Raw genomic sequence first — 16,936 nt, 5'->3', positions numbered from 1 at the left:
TGAGCATCACTTGGCCTCATTCATGATTTTGCCATGTTGTTGGATCAGATAACCGCCATGGTTCCAGGGGGGTATTCCAGGAAGCATGTTTAAACTAGCCTGACTTTAACCCTGAACTCTGGCTGAAATCCACCTGAACATGCTCACTCTGGGTATGTCGGTTCCAACAGACCGGATATTGGTGTAATTATGCTCGACTTGGTAACCCTGGGTTAATGCACGTGCACAGCAGGTACGTACAGACATTCTCAATGGATCGCCGATTTCCAGAGTCACCATGGAAACGCGTGGAGAAAAGAGAGAGCTATGCTTCAGTGAGACGGAGTCTGAGATTTTAATGACGGCAAATGAAGATTATACGACCATCAAAAAAGTAATACGGCTGCATCATCAGCAAAAGAAAGAGTTTCTGCTTGTAGTAGAAGAAGAACAAAGTAAACGCACGAGTTTCTGATCTTATTTCCATTGTGAGGCATATAACTTATCCAACTTTAATTAATTTAATTGGTTAAAAGTAATTTATTCAACCTAATTTCTTACGTCTATCAAACTAAATATTTTTTTACAACTCAAATTTACATATTTATCTAACTTAATGTAATATTACTCCAATTCAATTAAAGTTTTCCATCTTAATTTATTGTAATTCTTGAACTCTCATGTCTAAATTTGAGCCTGCATTAAAATGACTTGAACAACACAAGGCAGATTTGATACATTTGCATATATAAATAAATAATCTCTGAATTTATCAATACTCATTGCTCAGTGCTATATAAACTCATCCTCCTCTCCCTCCCTCTCCCTCAAGTTGCAGAACTAATTAAATATAACGGTACAAAAAACTCGGTAAAAAACAGTAAAACAGCTAAACAACTAAACACATTTGGTCAAAAACCCACACTTAGACCCAAATCCGTCCAGACAGGCAAAGGGAATGATATCCCAGAATCCCTTGCGGTGCCAATCTAACAGCAGCACCAAAGTTACACCTACTTGATTGAATTACTTTAAATGAAAGTAAAATAACTGAAAACTACGTGTTATTTTTAAGCTGAATTAACTAAAAATAATTGATTTATCTTAACTGAAGCAAATAATTAAGTTAGATCAAAGTAAAAAGTTTATTTTTCCAACATCCATACGTGGTCTTATCACCCTCTCATGGTGGAAAAAGTATTATCTGAGTTTCTTCATCCACTAAATCATCTTCAAATGGACACGCCATGCTGCTTCACCTCTCTGAAAACAAACTAACTTTCAACTAAACCTGTTCCAGACCAGGTTATGTTCAGAGCATGAGTTGCCATGGCAACTTGACCTACCCTGAAACATCACTGTTTTTGGAACCAAAAGCGGTGGTTGTACACTTCCTTAGCCTCAAACTTACCCCGGGAGCTAGCATAACCTGCTCTCTGGAATACCCCCCAGAGAGGAGCACATCAGAAGGTAAGAGAGGTGTTCAGGACACAAATGCCTGGAAATCCCAAAACTAGAGCAGGAACTGCGACTGCAGAGCGTCTTGAAGGTCCAGATCAGTGGAAATAAAGATTTAAAGGCAAAAATGATTTGCTTTATGGAGGAAAACCATTTCCAGCAAAACCTGGAAAAAGCTTCTCGGTCTTCAGTCCAAAGAACGGTTCCTCACCAAATCCAGCACTCAAAAAGCCGTCTCATGGTCACCCACCTGAACACTGGACACTAAACACTGAAGGGTCTCGTCAAACTCCCCAGGGAGGCTCTAGTGGTTGATGAAGCTCCTCAGCAGCAGCTAAAGCAGGAAGATTTCAACCAAAACAGTCATTTCTTCTCCAGTAACCGTCAGTCTGCTCTCTAGAGCCGTTCCCAGAGACAGAGACTGCTGTGGAAAAAAACACGCTTCAATAAATCCACACATGACGCGTTCACAGGCATCCGAGTCCTTTATGAAAAGTGACAGAGCAAGAAAACGGGACTTAAAAAAAAAGGATTTCTATCCAAACTGAACACCTCCAAAGTGACGATTCTCTGGTTGGAGTTCCCAGATTGAAATGATCATCTACCCTTTGAGGAGCGCGTCTCACACTGGAGTATAAAAATAAGAGGCTTGACTGTAAAAGTAGCTGCCACATGTCAGGAAACAACATCTCAGAAGTATGTACATGGTTTCACCCAGACTTAAACGACAGAACAAACATGTAAAGCTGAGGAAAACAGAAGCTCTTTGGTCTGAAATGAAGCATTTCTGTGGAGTCTCTTCGTCTTTCAGGACGGCCCTGATCTTCCACGTATACACCAGGCATGATGGTGGCTCCGCCCAAAGCGAAGGCGCCGCCGATCGATGAGCTGCAGATGGAAATGCCGATGGAGAAAAAGGGATGTGTCCATGCAAACATGAGGGAAAAACGGCTCCGCGTCTCCATTTATGAAAAATAACTATATATGAAACATATAAAGACGATTAGTGCTTTGTTAAACCAGAACTGTTTCCACCTAAATCTGTGCGAAGCCTTCAGTCTGTTCAGAGCTTCTGTTTATCTGCACGTCTGCCGTCTCATTGGCTGGACTGTGTGGTAATGTGTCTCTGAGGCACTCCTCTTCCTCTGCCGCCGCTTCTGCTCCGTCCTCCTCTGCATCGCTGTCGTCCTCCACGCCATCCACGCTGCCCTCCGAGTCCTCGCTGTCGCTCCCACAGGAGCTGGACGTCTCGTCGTCAGAGTCGGAGTAGACCTCGGCTCCGTGGAAAATGTACCGGTTCGGTGCTTGAAAGAGGTACTGGCCCGCTGTGGAGAACAGCAGAGGGTCCGTTAGGACGACAACGTGACGTAGAGAGAAAGGACGTTTGCTTCAGTAAAGATGGCGTCCAACTGGGGAGCGTTTTTCTCGTGGAGGCGTCGGGCTCACCTTCCAGCCGTTTGCTGATCGGACTTCTGTTGATCCGACTCATCCAACATCGTTTCCGTACTTCCAGCGTTGAGACTTGGCTCTTGAACGCGTCTGCCTCCTCCGTGGGCGTGTCCTCCACCGGTCGTTCTGGAGACTCTGCCGCCTCCTTTTCAGGGCGTGGCTCCGGGGGCGTGGCGTTTCTCTGAGCGGCGTCCGTGTCCTGCGGGCTCTCCGCCTCCTCTGAAGGTTGGTCTGCGGTGTCGGTAGGACGGGCGTTCGGCTCGGCATCGCTGGAGGTTTCGTTTGGAGGCCTTTCGGGTAACCGGGGGGGCTTCTCTGTGATCTCAGCCAGTCTTAAAGAGTTAAAGCAAAGCGGCTCAAAGTCTCCACCCAATCGATGACAAAGCTCGTTGACGATGCCGTCACAGTCCCCGAGCAACTCTACGTCGAAGTTCAGGTGAGGCAGCGGCTCCCGGTTGATCAGAACCTGAGGCACTTCATGAGGAATGGAATCTGCAGCAGACAAGACAGAAGGGGTCACGCCAAACCCCCAGGAGGGGTGTCACCTGTTAGTCCGGTCCAGACGTACTTGGGATGAGGGCCACGGGTCGGACTTTCAGGGAAGATCCGATGACGATCAGGAGGTCCACCTCATCTTTGTCCTGCTTCATAGCTCTGTGGAACATCTCTGGGAGGTTCTCTCCAAAAAACACAATGTCCGGTTTCATGATGGCCAGAGGAATGTCCGAACAGCGCGGACACCGAGGAACAACCTGGAAGGGGTCGGCACGTTAGTTCTGTTCAAAGGACCGTGTCTGACAGAACCGGAGTCCATAGATCCGCTTCAGACTGCGGTTCATTTACACACGACAGACCGGACCAAACAGAGTTAGGAGGAAGGTCACAGAACAGGGAAGCTGCCCGTCTCAGAAACCCAACAGAACATGGAGAACGTCTGCAGAACCGGGTCTCCAGCAAGTCTTTTCATGGCCCCAAAGAATCTCATGGAGCCGTTGGTCGTTTCAAACCCCTGCTTCTTATTTTAAAGACACACTCCAGTAAAAACGGTGGTTTGGGTGTTTCTAACATCTTCTTGTGGAGTTTTCTCATGATGGAGGACATTTATAAAGAAAATTAAGATCAATCTGCATTTCTAAGAACTGAATTTCCACAACAAAGTCGTACATTTTCTCCACTGTGGTGCGGTGCGCCTACGGCGTTGTTGTTCAGTAAAGAGGACGTAGGAGAGGACAGCATGAGAACGGTAGGGACGTGAAAGAAGACTTCTGATGAACTGCAGCCACTCTGCAGAAACTATGTCCTGGAAAATGACAGGTTTTTTGATTTTGGCAAAGAATCTAAATGAAAGGACCACTGGGAACGATTCACAATAGATCAGAAGCTGATCGGAGCGATCTCCACCAAGTATTCATACAGGAAGTTAAATGATGTTTGAGACATACCTGATTAAAAATGTCCTCCCTTATAGCCTCACAATCCACTTTGTGTTTACAAACGAGACAGGAAGCCGTCGCAAACGATCCTGAAAGAAAGACGGGATTCGTGGATCGTCTCCAGAACACAAATGTCCAGAAGACGAGGCGGCCGGCGGCTCACCGTGACACTGGATGATTTTCTGCACTCCAGCCACTTGTTCCAGCGTGTCGATGTTTTGTGTGTAATTGCGCAGCAGCTTCTCCTGCTTGTCCAGCATAGCGATAAATCTGTGGCAGGGAGACGGCTGGAACTGCCCGGGGAAGATCTCCTGGAACACGTCAACAAAAACAGAAAACGTTTGCAACGGATCCTCACAGCGGGTTCGGTTCTAAACCAGACCAATGATCCAAAGCTGATGATCTGACATCAAAAAGGAAACGAAAACTGTTCAGCAGAAATCCTAAAAGAACACAAGGTTCTCTGAAAAGTGCAGAGACACTGGCTTTATTTTGAAATACGCTGCAGCTGAACAAACACATGTGGGTGTGAAGAAGACACGCCCCCTCACGAGAGCGAACCCCTTCTCCAGGCCGGCTCCGAAGATGAAAGGCTGCAGGTTGGTTTATGAGTGCTCACGGGGGAGGAGTCAGACCTGAAACTGGATGGTATTGGCTACGTTCACACTGCAGGGCTTAATGCTCAATTCGGATTTTTTGAAAAAATCTGATTTGTTTGCTAGACCGTTCACATTTCCAAGTAAATCCGAACTTTTGTGATCTCCAGTGTGACCGTGACACGACCCAAACGAGACCCGCATGCGCAGAAGCCAGAAGAATACTCAACGGTGAACGACGTCACTTGTTTGCGGAGCAAACGTTAACAATGGATGTCAACAACAGTGTTGTCAAAAGCGGAGCTCTTTTTGTAATATTAAATTTATTTTCACGAAGGAGCAGCACAATTACAATCTTCTCATTTTAAGAAGGCATTGGAGTCGGGATCGTCTGGACCCACTGTAGTGGAAGAGGAATGTGTATGTGTTGGGGCCGCGCCCCCGCGTGTGTGTGTGTGTGCAAGCGCGTGCCACGATAGAGAATAGGGGGGGGGGGGGGGGCAGTGTGGGCGCGCATTCATGTTGTGTGTTACTGAGGAAGGAGAACGGTAATAAAAGAAGGTTTTCCCCAAAATAAATGCTATGGACTCTTTATTAACCCGTTCTGGAGAATCTAAGGATCAGAACAGGGAGGAGGAGGAGGATCGCCTGGGTCCCCCGCGCTTCTGAGCACGGTCAAAGGGGAGAAAGAAAAAAAGTTATCGCAGGAAAGGTTCAACACCACGCTCTGCCATTTAGGTGGAATTTTTTTCAAAAACCGCCCAGTTGCGATAAGAACCCTGGAGTTTGGCCTGAAAAGAGCGATCAGCCCAAATATTAATCCAATCAGTGACCTCCCTTCCCTTCCACTGACTGGTCTCAGCAGCATCGTCCACCATGGTTGATGTTTACGTTCTCGTTCCTGCCTACTTCAACGCAAAATGATGACGTTTGTTGCGTGTCGATGACGTACGGTTCGGAATCAAGTCGCCTGGCCGGTAAGACGGCGGTCGCAATTGAAAAGAACGGCTACAATTCGGAATCAGGACGGCAAACCCACGGGGCCTGGGTCGCAATTGAAAAGATCAGATCTGTGTCATTCAGACTGTCATGAAAAGATCGGAATTGGGCCACTTAGGGGCAAAAAATTCGGAATTGGGTCGTTTCAGCCTGCAGTGTGAACGTAGCCATTGTCTACTAAGACCATGTGGTGTCGGGTCGTTAGGTGTCCTTTTTCCTCAGCTGGGGTGGGGCGACAGTAGCTACCCTGCCCAAGGAGGACAAAGGACTCCTAACGACCCGAAACCCTGTTGTCTAAAGGCCCGTACACACCGGGACGAATATTCGCCAGGCGTTATTCGCCAGCGTTTTTCAACACGTTTTTTGTGTTCACACCCAGGCGATTTTCGCTGACGATGAGCCGAGCGAACATGCAATTTCATTCCCTGACATTACATGGCGCTTAATGTAAACAGAAATACTCCTGTACACAAGGTGGCGCTGTGCAACTTTACGCTTCTTAAAGTCGCTTTTCACTCAGAAGAAGAGAGCAAGTATTTACGTGCTTGTCAGAATCAAACAAAGAAAACATGAATATTTCCAGCACCAGTAGCTCCAGTTCCAGCGATGAAGAAATTATTGTTCTGTTTAATGATGAAGGACGCCAGAGAAGACGTCGATTTTGGGTACATCCCATAGTTACAAGAAGAGAAGAACATGGGGAGTTTTATCGACTGGTACAAGAGCTGAAAATGTATCATGAGCGTTTTCGGGGATATTTTAGAATGTCCGTCAGTGAGTGCATCTTCTTCGTCTTATTTCTTCGTGGCAGTGTAGGTGCAACTTGACGTCTATCTTCTTCGCTGGTATGTGTGCTCAGCAAGGCAGTTTTGTGTTTGAGCGCCCCCAAGTTGTGTTTTACTGTAACTGCAGAAGCTCCAGACACGTGTGCAAAAACGCCGTTCTCATTGGTCGTGTAGTTTTTGACGCGGTGCGTCAAACCAAAAAAACGAACCCGAGGCGTTTTTTAAAAAATGACGCTTTTACTCGTGGCGTTTTTCGCGTCGGTGTGCACACTCACATTGGTGCCCTTTATTTAGTCACAAGGCGTTAAACGCCGGCAAATATCGCGCACGAAATTCGTCCCGGTGTGTACGGGCCTAAAAGGCTACGTTCACCCTGCAGGCTGAAACGACCCAATTCCAATTTTTTGCCCCTATGCGACCTGTATCTGATCTTTTCATGACAGTCTGAACGACACAGATCCGATTTTTTCGAATGCGACCCAAGCCAGTTTGGTATGTGGTCCTGAATCGAATACGTATCCGATCTCTTCGACCTCTGTCTGAGCGGCCAGGCCACATGAATCCGACCCGTACGTCATCGATACGCTACAAACGTCATCATTCTGCATTGAAGTAGGCAGGAACTAGATCATAAACATCAACCATGGCGAAGATGCTGCTGAGACCAGTCAGTGTTAGGGAAGTGAGGTCACCGATTGGATTCATATTTCTCTATTCAGGCCAAACTCCAGGGCTCTTACCGTAACCGGGCAGTTTTTGAAAACATTTCCAGCTAAATGGCTGAGGGTACAGACGATCCTGGCTCCTCACATCAGTATCCCACCACTCCACACGTTTCTCTGTACAGACTTGGCTAACACTGCTTCAAAAAACGCCATGGCCACAAACTTTCCTCCTTTTTAAATTTCTTTTTAAAATGAGAAGATTGTAATTATTCTGGCTCCTTTGTGAAAATAAATGTAATAAAGCAAAAATAGCTCTGCTGTTGACAACACTGTTGTTGACATCCATTGCTAACGTTAGCTACTTCCATAAACAACAGTGACGTCGGTCACCGTTGAGGACTCTTCTGCGCATGCCGGTCACTTCTGGGTCATTTCAGGGTCAAACAGGAGATCACAAAAGATCATATTTAATTGGAAATGTGAAGGACCTTCACAACGAACCATCTCTTAAGTCCAGATGACGGCCCCTAAACCCACTACTATGATGGAATCTACCTGGATGAATGAGAGGCTTCATAGACACATAGTGAAATATGTTTTTCATCTGAATTTAGTCAGAAGTGTGAGTTAAATCATTTAAATGTCACAAACATTTTGGGGGCTTTAGTTTAGTAAACTTGGGCCGGACCAGAGAAGGAAGAGACAAAAAAAACCTTCCAACCTTAGCAAACTTGAAAAACGGTCTGGGGTCTCGTCGGAAGTATTCGATGTCGAACATCGACTGCGGATCGGGAAGGTCGGGAAAGTCGACAGCAAGCCGAGCGTAAATCCCATCTCTGGAGCGAAAGTCGGGAATTCCACAGGAAACTGAAACCTGCGAAGCAAACCGGTGTTTACCGTTTCTTTACCCAACATGAAGGCAGAAAAAGCCCTTCTGGGGACTGAAACACCTACACCTGCACCGGTCAGAACCATGATCCTCTTGCTCTCATGAAGCAGTCTGACCACGTCCTCCACAGTGTTCACGTCTTTTCTCTTCTTCCTTTTGGGAGGTTCTGAGATGTTGATGATGATCTGCCACAGGGTCATGTCGTCCAGATCGGGTGGGAGTATGGTCTCGGGCAGCAGGTCCCGCAGAATGGCCCTGGGGTCCGTCTCTCTGATGTGCTGATGGATCAGACTGTAGGAACCTGCACACGCACACACCTGAGCTCACAACGGCTTTGCAGGGAGACGCGGAAAATACATTCCTGCCTCATTCTGACCGATCTGGGGCTGCGGAGTCCAGTCGCTGGAACTAGCATGAGAGGATCCGTCATCGTCGTCGTTAAGGTGTTCTGGTGTGACGGCGAGACCGTTGGAGGGAAGATCGTCAGCCCCGAGGAAGCCTGAAGAGGGCAAAACCGGCAGGTCAAAGGCCGAACGCCGAGACCTCTGCCGCCACACGACGCGGACCGTATTCATGCTTCAGGAAAGGATGACTAAAATGCAGCTGAAGGAGCTGCTCTGATTGGAGCCACCTCAACTTAATAGAACTTCAATCATATAAAGGGAATTCATTGATTCCTGGTTAATTTCTTAATTTTAATATAAAGGAAAATTCCTGATTTCTGTTTTCTATTTCCATGTTATAAATAAACCAATAACTGATGGATCTTAAGATTCATTAATGACACCTAAATCTATTCTATTGAGATTAATAACTTTAATTAGAAATTCATCATTTCTAATGTTTGGATAAATGTGGAGCTTTTATTTCATAATTAATTATCTTTACATAAGAAAATCCGGGAAATTACCTTAAATTAAATCCCGGAGTTCAGTTTTTGACTGAACTCGATTGATGGATTTTTAAACCTCTATTTTCCAGTTGGGTTAAACGGTTTAGTTCCGCCAAAGTTTGGACTTTTAGGTCAACACGAGTCACGTGGTCAAAGTCGGCGAAGTTCTCGAACAGGAACGAGAACTTCGCCGAGCATCGGTTTGTTTCCTGCCGCTTCCGGTTCCTTTCATCTTCGGTACGTCGGGCTAACAACCAGCCGTTCCGAGCGATGAAAACACGGAGCCCTTCGTCAGGGAACCAGAAGTACTCACCCGTTCTCCCCTCAGCAGAACCAAAGCCGAAGCTCAGCCTCTCGGCTGGGTTCGGCGGCTCGCATCCCAGCAGTCCCAGCCCATTGTTGTCTCCGCCCGCTGCGGCCTGCTCCCCCGCCATCGCCGGCTTCGCCTCCCTCTCGGCCCGCTGCTCGCAATTCACCGCCGCCTCCCGGCTCTCCGTGGCCGGGGAGACGTAGGAAAACGGCTCCGCCTCGATGGATCTGAAGACGCGGTCGTCCGGTGGAGTGATTTTCGATCTCTTAGCGGCGGGTTCGTCCGCAACGCAGGCTCCAGAGAAGGCCGCTCGGTGGCTGCTCTCGTCGTCCGCCATCTTCAGCCCGCAGGAGCCGCCGAGCAGACAGCTGGCTCATTTGCATAACGCGCGTGATGACGTCTACCATAACAAATGACTGATGCCTTCATGAACGGTCGGACAAAAGAAAGACATTAAAACATATGCAAAAATAATAATAAGGAAAAAATAAATAACGAAGGTGAAAACACCTCATTTAAAGATTATCAGCAGCATTAACTATCGAAGTAAATATGTCTAATAAATAAGATTGAGTTCAGTATCAGACAAAGAATTTACAAGTGACCAGAAAGTTATCTGCTAGCAATGGTTATTTTTCAAAGCAGACGTCACACTAACTAATAATTAGTTATAAAAATAAAAGCCATCTTTAAAAAAAAGCTCTGATATAAAATTGCATGCATGAACATTATTATTACCATTATTGCATATTACGTTAAACGTATTAAAAGTAAACCGAGTGTTAAGGTTTTCTGCTTGTTAAAGGTTTTTATGCTTATTTAAAATTAGACTTTCACTATGAACTTGGTAAATCAAACACTAAATCACAACCACGAAAACAGTTGCACACTGAATTTTTAAGCAAACATTCTCAGTAAAGTTATTTTTTATTGCTGTAAAAAGTATTAGATTTTTTTAGTTTAAAGCGTTTTCTTCCTCTGTTGACGGATTTGGAGAATTCCAGCATAAAAAGGCAGAAACTGAATCAAATGTATTTAAATCAAGAACTTCTCTATCAGCATTCTGAAAACATATCAAAATATAAACGCTATAATTACAATATATACTTACACATTGAGTTTATTTTTTTGAGGTTTAGTATTAACTGGAATGACCCAAAACGGGAGTGTTTCCTCCCATGACAAAGGAGGGTCCTCGAACGCAACCCACGTCACATGTTGGTGAGAAAGTGAGAGCTTGTTCGGTTCTTTTAAACTCAGCTGATTTATCAGCAGAATCCCAGTCCAACCAGAACCAAGAACCTCAGCGGCATCCCAGGAAGAGGGAGTTGGTCCATCGACCTTCCTGGATCAGAACCGCAGAGATCCGGTCCGGTAAAAGAAGAGCCATGGATTCCCTTCTGCGCAGTAAACCGGAGGACCGGGAGGATTTTTACGGAGTGCTGGGGTGCGACGAGCTGTCGTCCGTAAGTTCTGATGACGTCATTCCTGCCCGAGCTGCAGGAAAAGGAAAACATGTTTGTCGACCATTAACAACCTGCAGGTTGATCATCGTGAGAAAAGAGACCACGTGACGCACGAAGAGATGCTGCACGCGCTCTGTGCTCTGTGGCGTCAGAACCGAATCCCGGACCACAGGTGGTTGAAGCCGATGACGTGACCACCGAAAATCTGATTATCATCCTCTGATTTATTCAGTCAGACTATTGAAGTGATCATGTTAACAGGATAATCCGATTGCCAAACTGGTTTACATGCCCTCAAAACCCAGAGAAATGGGAGTAATCAGATCCTCGAAAGTAATCAGATTACAGTTGCAAAAATGAAAACCACATTTTTAATTTTATTCTGAAAGTCCTGGCTGAGGTGTTTCCGTCTCATATCAGATTTATTCCAGTCTGTCTGCACGAAAGACTCAAACTTTCAGTCCTCTTGATGGTTTATGGATCAGATCAGCTCCTTAGGATCAATTATTTGATAGTCAGTTTTGTATGATCACTCGGTTAATTGAATATAAAGGTCAGACTTTTAGCATTTCAACAGGACAGATAAGTGGTATAGAAGTTTTTTTCACCAATAATTTAGAGTTATATGCAATTCTCAATTGACAATTGCTGTTTTTTTATTTTATTTTGAAAATTGTCATATTAATTTGTAATTTTTAAATATTGATTTCAAAATATTAGAATTGCAAATTACACGATCAAATAGCAAATGTAATGTCAATTGAGAAATGCATATTATTTTGAGTTATGGTTGAAAAAATTACATAAAGTCGACATATTGTTTAAAATTCAACCAACAGATTTTAGCGATAATTCTGTTTATACGCACAATAAAAATACAACAAAAGGTTAAGTTTAAAGTCTGTTGACTAAATTTCAGACCGGATTCTTCAATTGACAGATTTCCGGGGTGCATATGAACACATCACATCTGATTGGTGCTCATGCAAACGGAGTCCCGTCAATTTTAACGCACATAGTACGACTAAACGCTGGAACTGTGTTTTTAGACTCTAAGCGGATGTCGTCTGGGATTTTCCTCAGACTGAACAGATCCTGAATGAATACAGGATCCGAGCTTTGGCGCGTCACCCGGACAAACACCTGGACGACCCGCATGCAGGTAAATACCGGTGACTCCTTTCCCATCATGCTTCTTTCATCAGCAGAATCATCATTGAAAGTCAAGCTTTTGCTTTTGCCGCTCTGAGCTTGTCTCACTGACATAAAAGCGGTGGGCGAAGAGGCTCTGGCCGTCTGCAGACAGAACTCATTATTCCTCTGTCCTCTGAACGCATCAGAAGCTTCATTTCTTTCTGCTGTCAGTGGCAGATTTCCAGAAGCTTCAGGAAGCAAAAGAGGTTTTATGTGATGAGGACAAAAGGAAGAGCTACGACCTCTGGAGAAGAAGCGGCGTGACCATTCCTTTTCGTGACTGGCAAGCTCTAAGCGATTCTGTTAGAACGGTGCTGTCCTCACTCTCAGTCTTCCTGTCCAAAGCCCGGCAGCCCCCTGTAACTCGGGTCATGTGTTTGCAGTCCATGCACTGGGCCGTGAGGACCAAGAAGGAGCCGATGCTGGAGGCCGCAGAAGAACCGAAGACTTCAGGAGCAGAGGAGAGGGAGACACATGAGGCTGGCTCTTCTTCCAGTGAGTTCAGACTCTAATCCATCCAATAAACAGAGAAAAGCTGAAGAATTCCACTTTTCCTTCAGCGGTTATTCCCGTTTCTCCTCAGGCGATCACTGCCACCAGCGTTTCCGTTGGGCTGCTGACTCTCCGTCTCGCCTTCTGCAAAAGTTCAGAAATTATGAAATCTAAGCGATCAATGAGCTGCACAGGGGTGTAGCGGTCAGCACTCACAGTGAGAGGGTTCTGGTTCAATTCCCAGCTGGTTCCTTTTCTCCTCCAAAGGTTCCTCAGGACTCTGAATGATCCCTCAGGTGTGTGTCTTTCTGTGACCCTGTGATGGACGGGAGAACCCCACCCGCAGGCGGAACCCCACCTCTGCCCCCACGGCCGGGATAGGCTCCAGCATCCCTGTGACCCTGAAGGAGGAAAAAGCCTAATTAGAAAATGGATGGATGTGACAAACCAACAGGAACTTTAGTCAGAAATCCCTGCAGGTGATCAACGGGAAAGAACTGATGTGAATGTATTGGCCAACATTTGACTGTTTTATTTGAAACATCAGATTATCAATTGAAAAGAATAATCCCAGAGATTACAGTTATAAAAATCAAGATTGAGGCATTCCTGTAATGTGTGTGTGTGTGTTGTTGGTCTGAAATGCTTTGTTGTTGTCGTCATGTGAAGAAGTTTCGTGTCTTGATAAATCTGTGAAATCAGGTCATTTAGAGTAAAAATGTAAAGATTTGTGTTTTGGTTAAAATGAGATGTAATTTGAAAAGAATCTTCTAAATATCTGTAAAGATTCGTAACACAATAAAGTCTTCTGACGCCAACGTGGAGCTTTCTTCTCACATCAGGCCTCCTGGCGCTGAGTTCAGCGTTTGTGGACGAGCTGGTGACACTCATCACTTCACATCATTTAAAGGAACAAACATTTCACCAAAGTAGTTCACGTCCACATAAACGTCAAGATTCCAGCTGTTTTTCAGTTATTTTTTGCTTCCTCCCCCCAAAAAAAGAAGAAATCGTCTGCATGATGTTACCCGGATGAACCTTCAGAGTGAAATGAGGGATTCAGTTCATCATTTTAGCCATGATGATGGAGAAAACTAGTAATGTCTTTACTAAACCACAGCATCATAGCAGGAAAATCCTCCCTTCTATCTCTGTCAGTCACACCTCAACAAAGAAAAGTGATAAATTAAAACATTTCAGACACGTAGAAGGCATTATTATTTGAAAGAATCAGCCACATCTGTCGACTCCTGCAGGAGTAACCCTTATGTTATCCTAGGCTCTTTAACGATGGGAGTGGGGTCATCTAGACCCACTAGACAGTGCTCTGAACCTTTTTTCTTCAATGATTTGTGATCTTCACTGGTGTCCATGGATTACATGAAATCTTTCCACCTTTATCCACCTTTGTCATGGTAGGGAGAACACAATGGAAGGGGGGGTCATAGGATAGCACAAGGGTTACAATGAGTCGGCATCTTTCAGTGAAATCTGGAGAATCTAAGCGATTCTTTTTTTTAAAGGTTCTGCCTCATTTGTCTGTGCCCAGACTGTCACTGATGGTGATGTAAAACAGTCAACAAGTTTCTGACATGCAGCGAAAAATGAAAAGATTGAAGGAATGAAGAAACAGAGCAGGGATGCAGATCCGTTTAGCTGGGAGCCCTTCTGTGTCTGCATGTTCTGATGTGACAAACGGGAGGAGATGTGGGCCTTTCATGAGCTAAAATTTAGACCAGCTCGTGAGAAAAAGGAGATAAAAGTCGTGCCTCGCCTATTCCTGCTGTCTAAGGGTAAAATTACTACTCGGTTGTGTTGATGATGTTCTTTGGGGTTGTGTGTCATGTTGGTTTGTAAGTGTTCTAATTTGTTATTCATGTCACTGTTTAAGTAATATTGATGTTCATTATTTTGTGCCAAAGAAGATGCAATTGAAAGTGGTAAAGTGAATTTGTCTGTTTTAAATGGAATTTCATTATAAATTGTTGTTTTTGCTGATTTCAGTGGTCAGTAAAATCTATTCAACCGTCTCTTTTCTTTTTAATAGAATGCTACTTTATCCAAACGTATATTAAAATTCAGTTTTTAAGATCACATTGATATGAAAGTGACTTGCGAAAGCTTTCTCTGAGCCTCCGAGGACCCTTGAGGCGCCTCCAACACTCAAACCCCTAGAAGCAATACCTGCTGTCACCACCAGAGGTCGCCCAACCTTAACGTGACGTCATCTGCGTAGAAGCTAAAAGCCCGATGCACATTGCCTTCTATCGCCGGGTGCAGTGGCGCGCGCCTGTAATCCAAGCTACTGGGAGGCTGAGGCTGGCGGATCGTTTGAGCTCAGGAGCTCTGAGCTGCAGTGGACTATGCCGATCGGGTGTCCGCACTAAGTTCGGTATCGATATGGTGCTCCTGGGGGAGCTCGGGACCACCAGGTCGTCTAAGGAGGGGTGCACCGGCCCAGGTCGGAAACGGAGCAGGTCAAAGCCCCCGTGCCGCTCAGTAGTGGGATCGCGCCTGTGAATAGACACTGCAGTGCAGCCTGAGTAATACAGCGAGACCCGTCTTTTTATGTTCCCATCATACTTTTATTAAACTCACGCGCCCAGTTTCTGTTATTCCCGCGTTCTTCAGTTTTTTTTCAGCGTTTTCTTCTCATCGAACCACCATCATTTTTGGTGGCTCCACACCGCCTCCTTCAGGAGACACGTAGCAATTAACCATTAAATGCTACCGCTTTTATATCAATTACTGTAACCCTTGTGCTATTTTAGATGACCCCCCCCTTCCATTGAGGTGTTCTCCCTACCATGACAAAGGTGGATAAAGGTGGAAAGATTTCATGTAATCCATGGACACCAGTGAAGATCACCAATCCTTGAAGAAAAAAAAGTTCAGAGCACTGTCTAGTGGGTCTAGATGACCCAACTCCCAATGTTAACGTGTTAACGATAGGCCAAGGGTTAAATGATACCCATCAAAAAAAGTGCGATATTTTAATTTGAATTATCTGTTTCTTTTACCCAAACAAAAGCAACAAAAAAATCGGTTATTGCTAATATATCCATTTCTCCTTGTATTATTAAGGAATCTTTACCTTGAAAAATAAGAACATTCCTGAAGTAGGTTTTTAATTTAGATCTATAATTAAAGTTAAAAGAATTGATCTTACATTGAAAACTGCTGCCTCTAATGTTAACCCTTTGCCCCGCCCCCTCCACCCTCATTGGCTCTGCCAACAGCACCCCTGCTGTCATTGGTCAGTCCTCCTGTCCGTCACAGGCTGGGGTCATTTCAGTCCAGCTCACGGTCGTCTCGGCATACTCCGCTTTTGACTCAGCAGAATGGCGGGACGCCTGCTTCTCCGGGGCTGTTCGGCGGCAGCCCTGCAGCTGAGAAGAACCGCGGTGGTTCGGGCGGGTCACCGCGCCATGGCGTCCGCGGGAGGTAAAGCTTTTATTTATGGCGGTGAAAGCGATCCCCGCCGCGGGGGCTTGTGGGTCACGCTGAGTTCAGGGTCACGCGGCCGCCGCTTACTGCGTTTACTTCTCTACATAAATACCGATACTGAAGTTTAACATTTTGGTTAAACGTGAGGAAAATCCAACGAAGGTCATTTGGACTTTGAACCCCGGGAAAGGCCTGGAATAGACCCTCCCACTTTGGCAGTGTGTGCAGTGACACGTGACTCTTTACCACCTGGAGTCCAGTCTTCAGAATGAGGATTATAATCTCTAGAGGCCTTTTCTTTCGCTTTAATCCCAGGAATCCCAACAGACGAGGAGCAGGCCACCGGCCTGGAGAGAGCCACCATGGAGGCCCTCAAGCAGGGAAAGGTAAACCCAACCTTTAGAAGTGTTTATTCAGAACAATCATTCCTATCGAGTAGTCGGACATATTATGGCGTCTACGTTCATTTAACTGTAATTTACAGGATCCCTACAGCATCCTGAAGCCCAAACACTACACGGGCACCAAGGAGGACCCCCACATCGTCCCCAGCATTGGAAACAAGAGGCTGGTGGGCTGTCTCTGTGAGAGCCTGACTAAAACCGTTCTGTCCCGCTGTCCCGCGCCCTCCTAACAGGTGTGATTTCTGTCCAGGTGAGGAGGACAACACCGCCATCGTGTGGTTCTGGCTTCACGAGGGGGAGGCCCAGCGCTGTCCTTCCTGTGGGTCCCACTATAAACTGATCCACCACGACCTCCCCCATTAGAGACGGGACGCCGCTTTGCTCAAAGCCAGATCCTGTCCGTCTGTCCCGGCGTTAAACATGTACAGCTTAGCATTAAAAGGTGAACTGAAACGCCCCGTGGTCCTTTGTCTTCAAT

The 16,936-nt window shown here is 45.7% G+C and overlaps 3 protein-coding genes across 3 annotated transcripts; 2 read left to right on the top strand and 1 right to left on the bottom strand.

Moving 5' to 3' along the window:
* Positions 1-1,903: 1,903 nt before the first annotated feature.
* sirt1 (sirtuin 1) lies at positions 1,904-9,792 on the bottom strand. The gene is made up of 9 exons (XM_004077504.5): positions 9,459-9,792; positions 8,630-8,752; positions 8,319-8,554; positions 8,086-8,238; positions 4,483-4,630; positions 4,329-4,408; positions 3,455-3,638; positions 2,884-3,378; positions 1,904-2,762 (listed from the first exon to the last, which is right to left on the bottom strand). The coding sequence occupies exons 1-9, from the start codon at positions 9,790-9,792 to the stop codon at positions 2,473-2,475; spliced, it is 2,043 nt and encodes a 680-aa protein (XP_004077552.1). The 3' UTR covers positions 1,904-2,472.
* Positions 9,793-10,633: 841 nt separating this feature from the next.
* On the top strand, positions 10,634-13,425 carry dnajc12 (DnaJ (Hsp40) homolog, subfamily C, member 12). Its single transcript, XM_011484769.3, has 5 exons — positions 10,634-10,921; positions 12,005-12,083; positions 12,287-12,426; positions 12,499-12,610; positions 12,699-13,425. The coding sequence occupies exons 1-5, from the start codon at positions 10,634-10,636 to the stop codon at positions 12,779-12,781; spliced, it is 702 nt and encodes a 233-aa protein (XP_011483071.1). The 3' UTR covers positions 12,782-13,425.
* Positions 13,426-15,872: 2,447 nt separating this feature from the next.
* On the top strand, positions 15,873-16,911 carry cox5b2 (cytochrome c oxidase subunit 5B2). The gene is made up of 4 exons (XM_004077502.5): positions 15,873-16,051; positions 16,370-16,440; positions 16,539-16,638; positions 16,709-16,911. Exons 1-4 carry the CDS (start codon positions 15,949-15,951, stop codon positions 16,819-16,821), a joined length of 387 nt encoding a protein of 128 aa, XP_004077550.1. The 5' UTR covers positions 15,873-15,948; the 3' UTR covers positions 16,822-16,911.
* Positions 16,912-16,936: the final 25 nt, after the last annotated feature.

The sequence above is a fragment of the Oryzias latipes genome, chromosome 15 (genome assembly GCF_053564925.1).
Source record: "Oryzias latipes strain Hd-rR chromosome 15, Olatipes_Hd-rR_3.1".
NCBI classification, from domain to species: Eukaryota; Metazoa; Chordata; class Actinopteri; order Beloniformes; family Adrianichthyidae; genus Oryzias; species Oryzias latipes.
This window is presented reverse-complemented; position numbering and strand designations above follow the sequence as displayed.

Excerpts from the sequence above, each read along its gene's own strand:
- sirt1 (XM_004077504.5), bottom strand. The coding sequence starts at position 9,792 with ATGGCGGACGACGAGAGCAGCCACCGAGCGGCCTTCTCTGGAGCCTGC. Across the intron at positions 8,239-8,318 it reads TGGTTCTGACCGGTGCAGGT|GTTTCAGTTTCCTGTGGAAT; the intron begins GTAGGTGTTTCA and ends TTTGCTTCGCAG. Across the intron at positions 2,763-2,883 it reads GATCAGCAAACGGCTGGAAG|CGGGCCAGTACCTCTTTCAA; the intron begins GTGAGCCCGACG and ends TGTTCTCCACAG.
- dnajc12 (XM_011484769.3), top strand. The coding sequence starts at position 10,634 with ATGACAAAGGAGGGTCCTCGAACGCAACCCACGTCACATGTTGGTGAG. Across the intron at positions 12,084-12,286 it reads CCTGGACGACCCGCATGCAG|TGGCAGATTTCCAGAAGCTT; the intron begins GTAAATACCGGT and ends TTCTGCTGTCAG. Across the intron at positions 12,611-12,698 it reads TGAGGCTGGCTCTTCTTCCA|GCGATCACTGCCACCAGCGT; the intron begins GTGAGTTCAGAC and ends GTTTCTCCTCAG.
- cox5b2 (XM_004077502.5), top strand. The coding sequence starts at position 15,949 with ATGGCGGGACGCCTGCTTCTCCGGGGCTGTTCGGCGGCAGCCCTGCAG. Across the intron at positions 16,052-16,369 it reads CGCCATGGCGTCCGCGGGAG|GAATCCCAACAGACGAGGAG; the intron begins GTAAAGCTTTTA and ends CTTTAATCCCAG. Across the intron at positions 16,639-16,708 it reads GAGGCTGGTGGGCTGTCTCT|GTGAGGAGGACAACACCGCC; the intron begins GTGAGAGCCTGA and ends ATTTCTGTCCAG.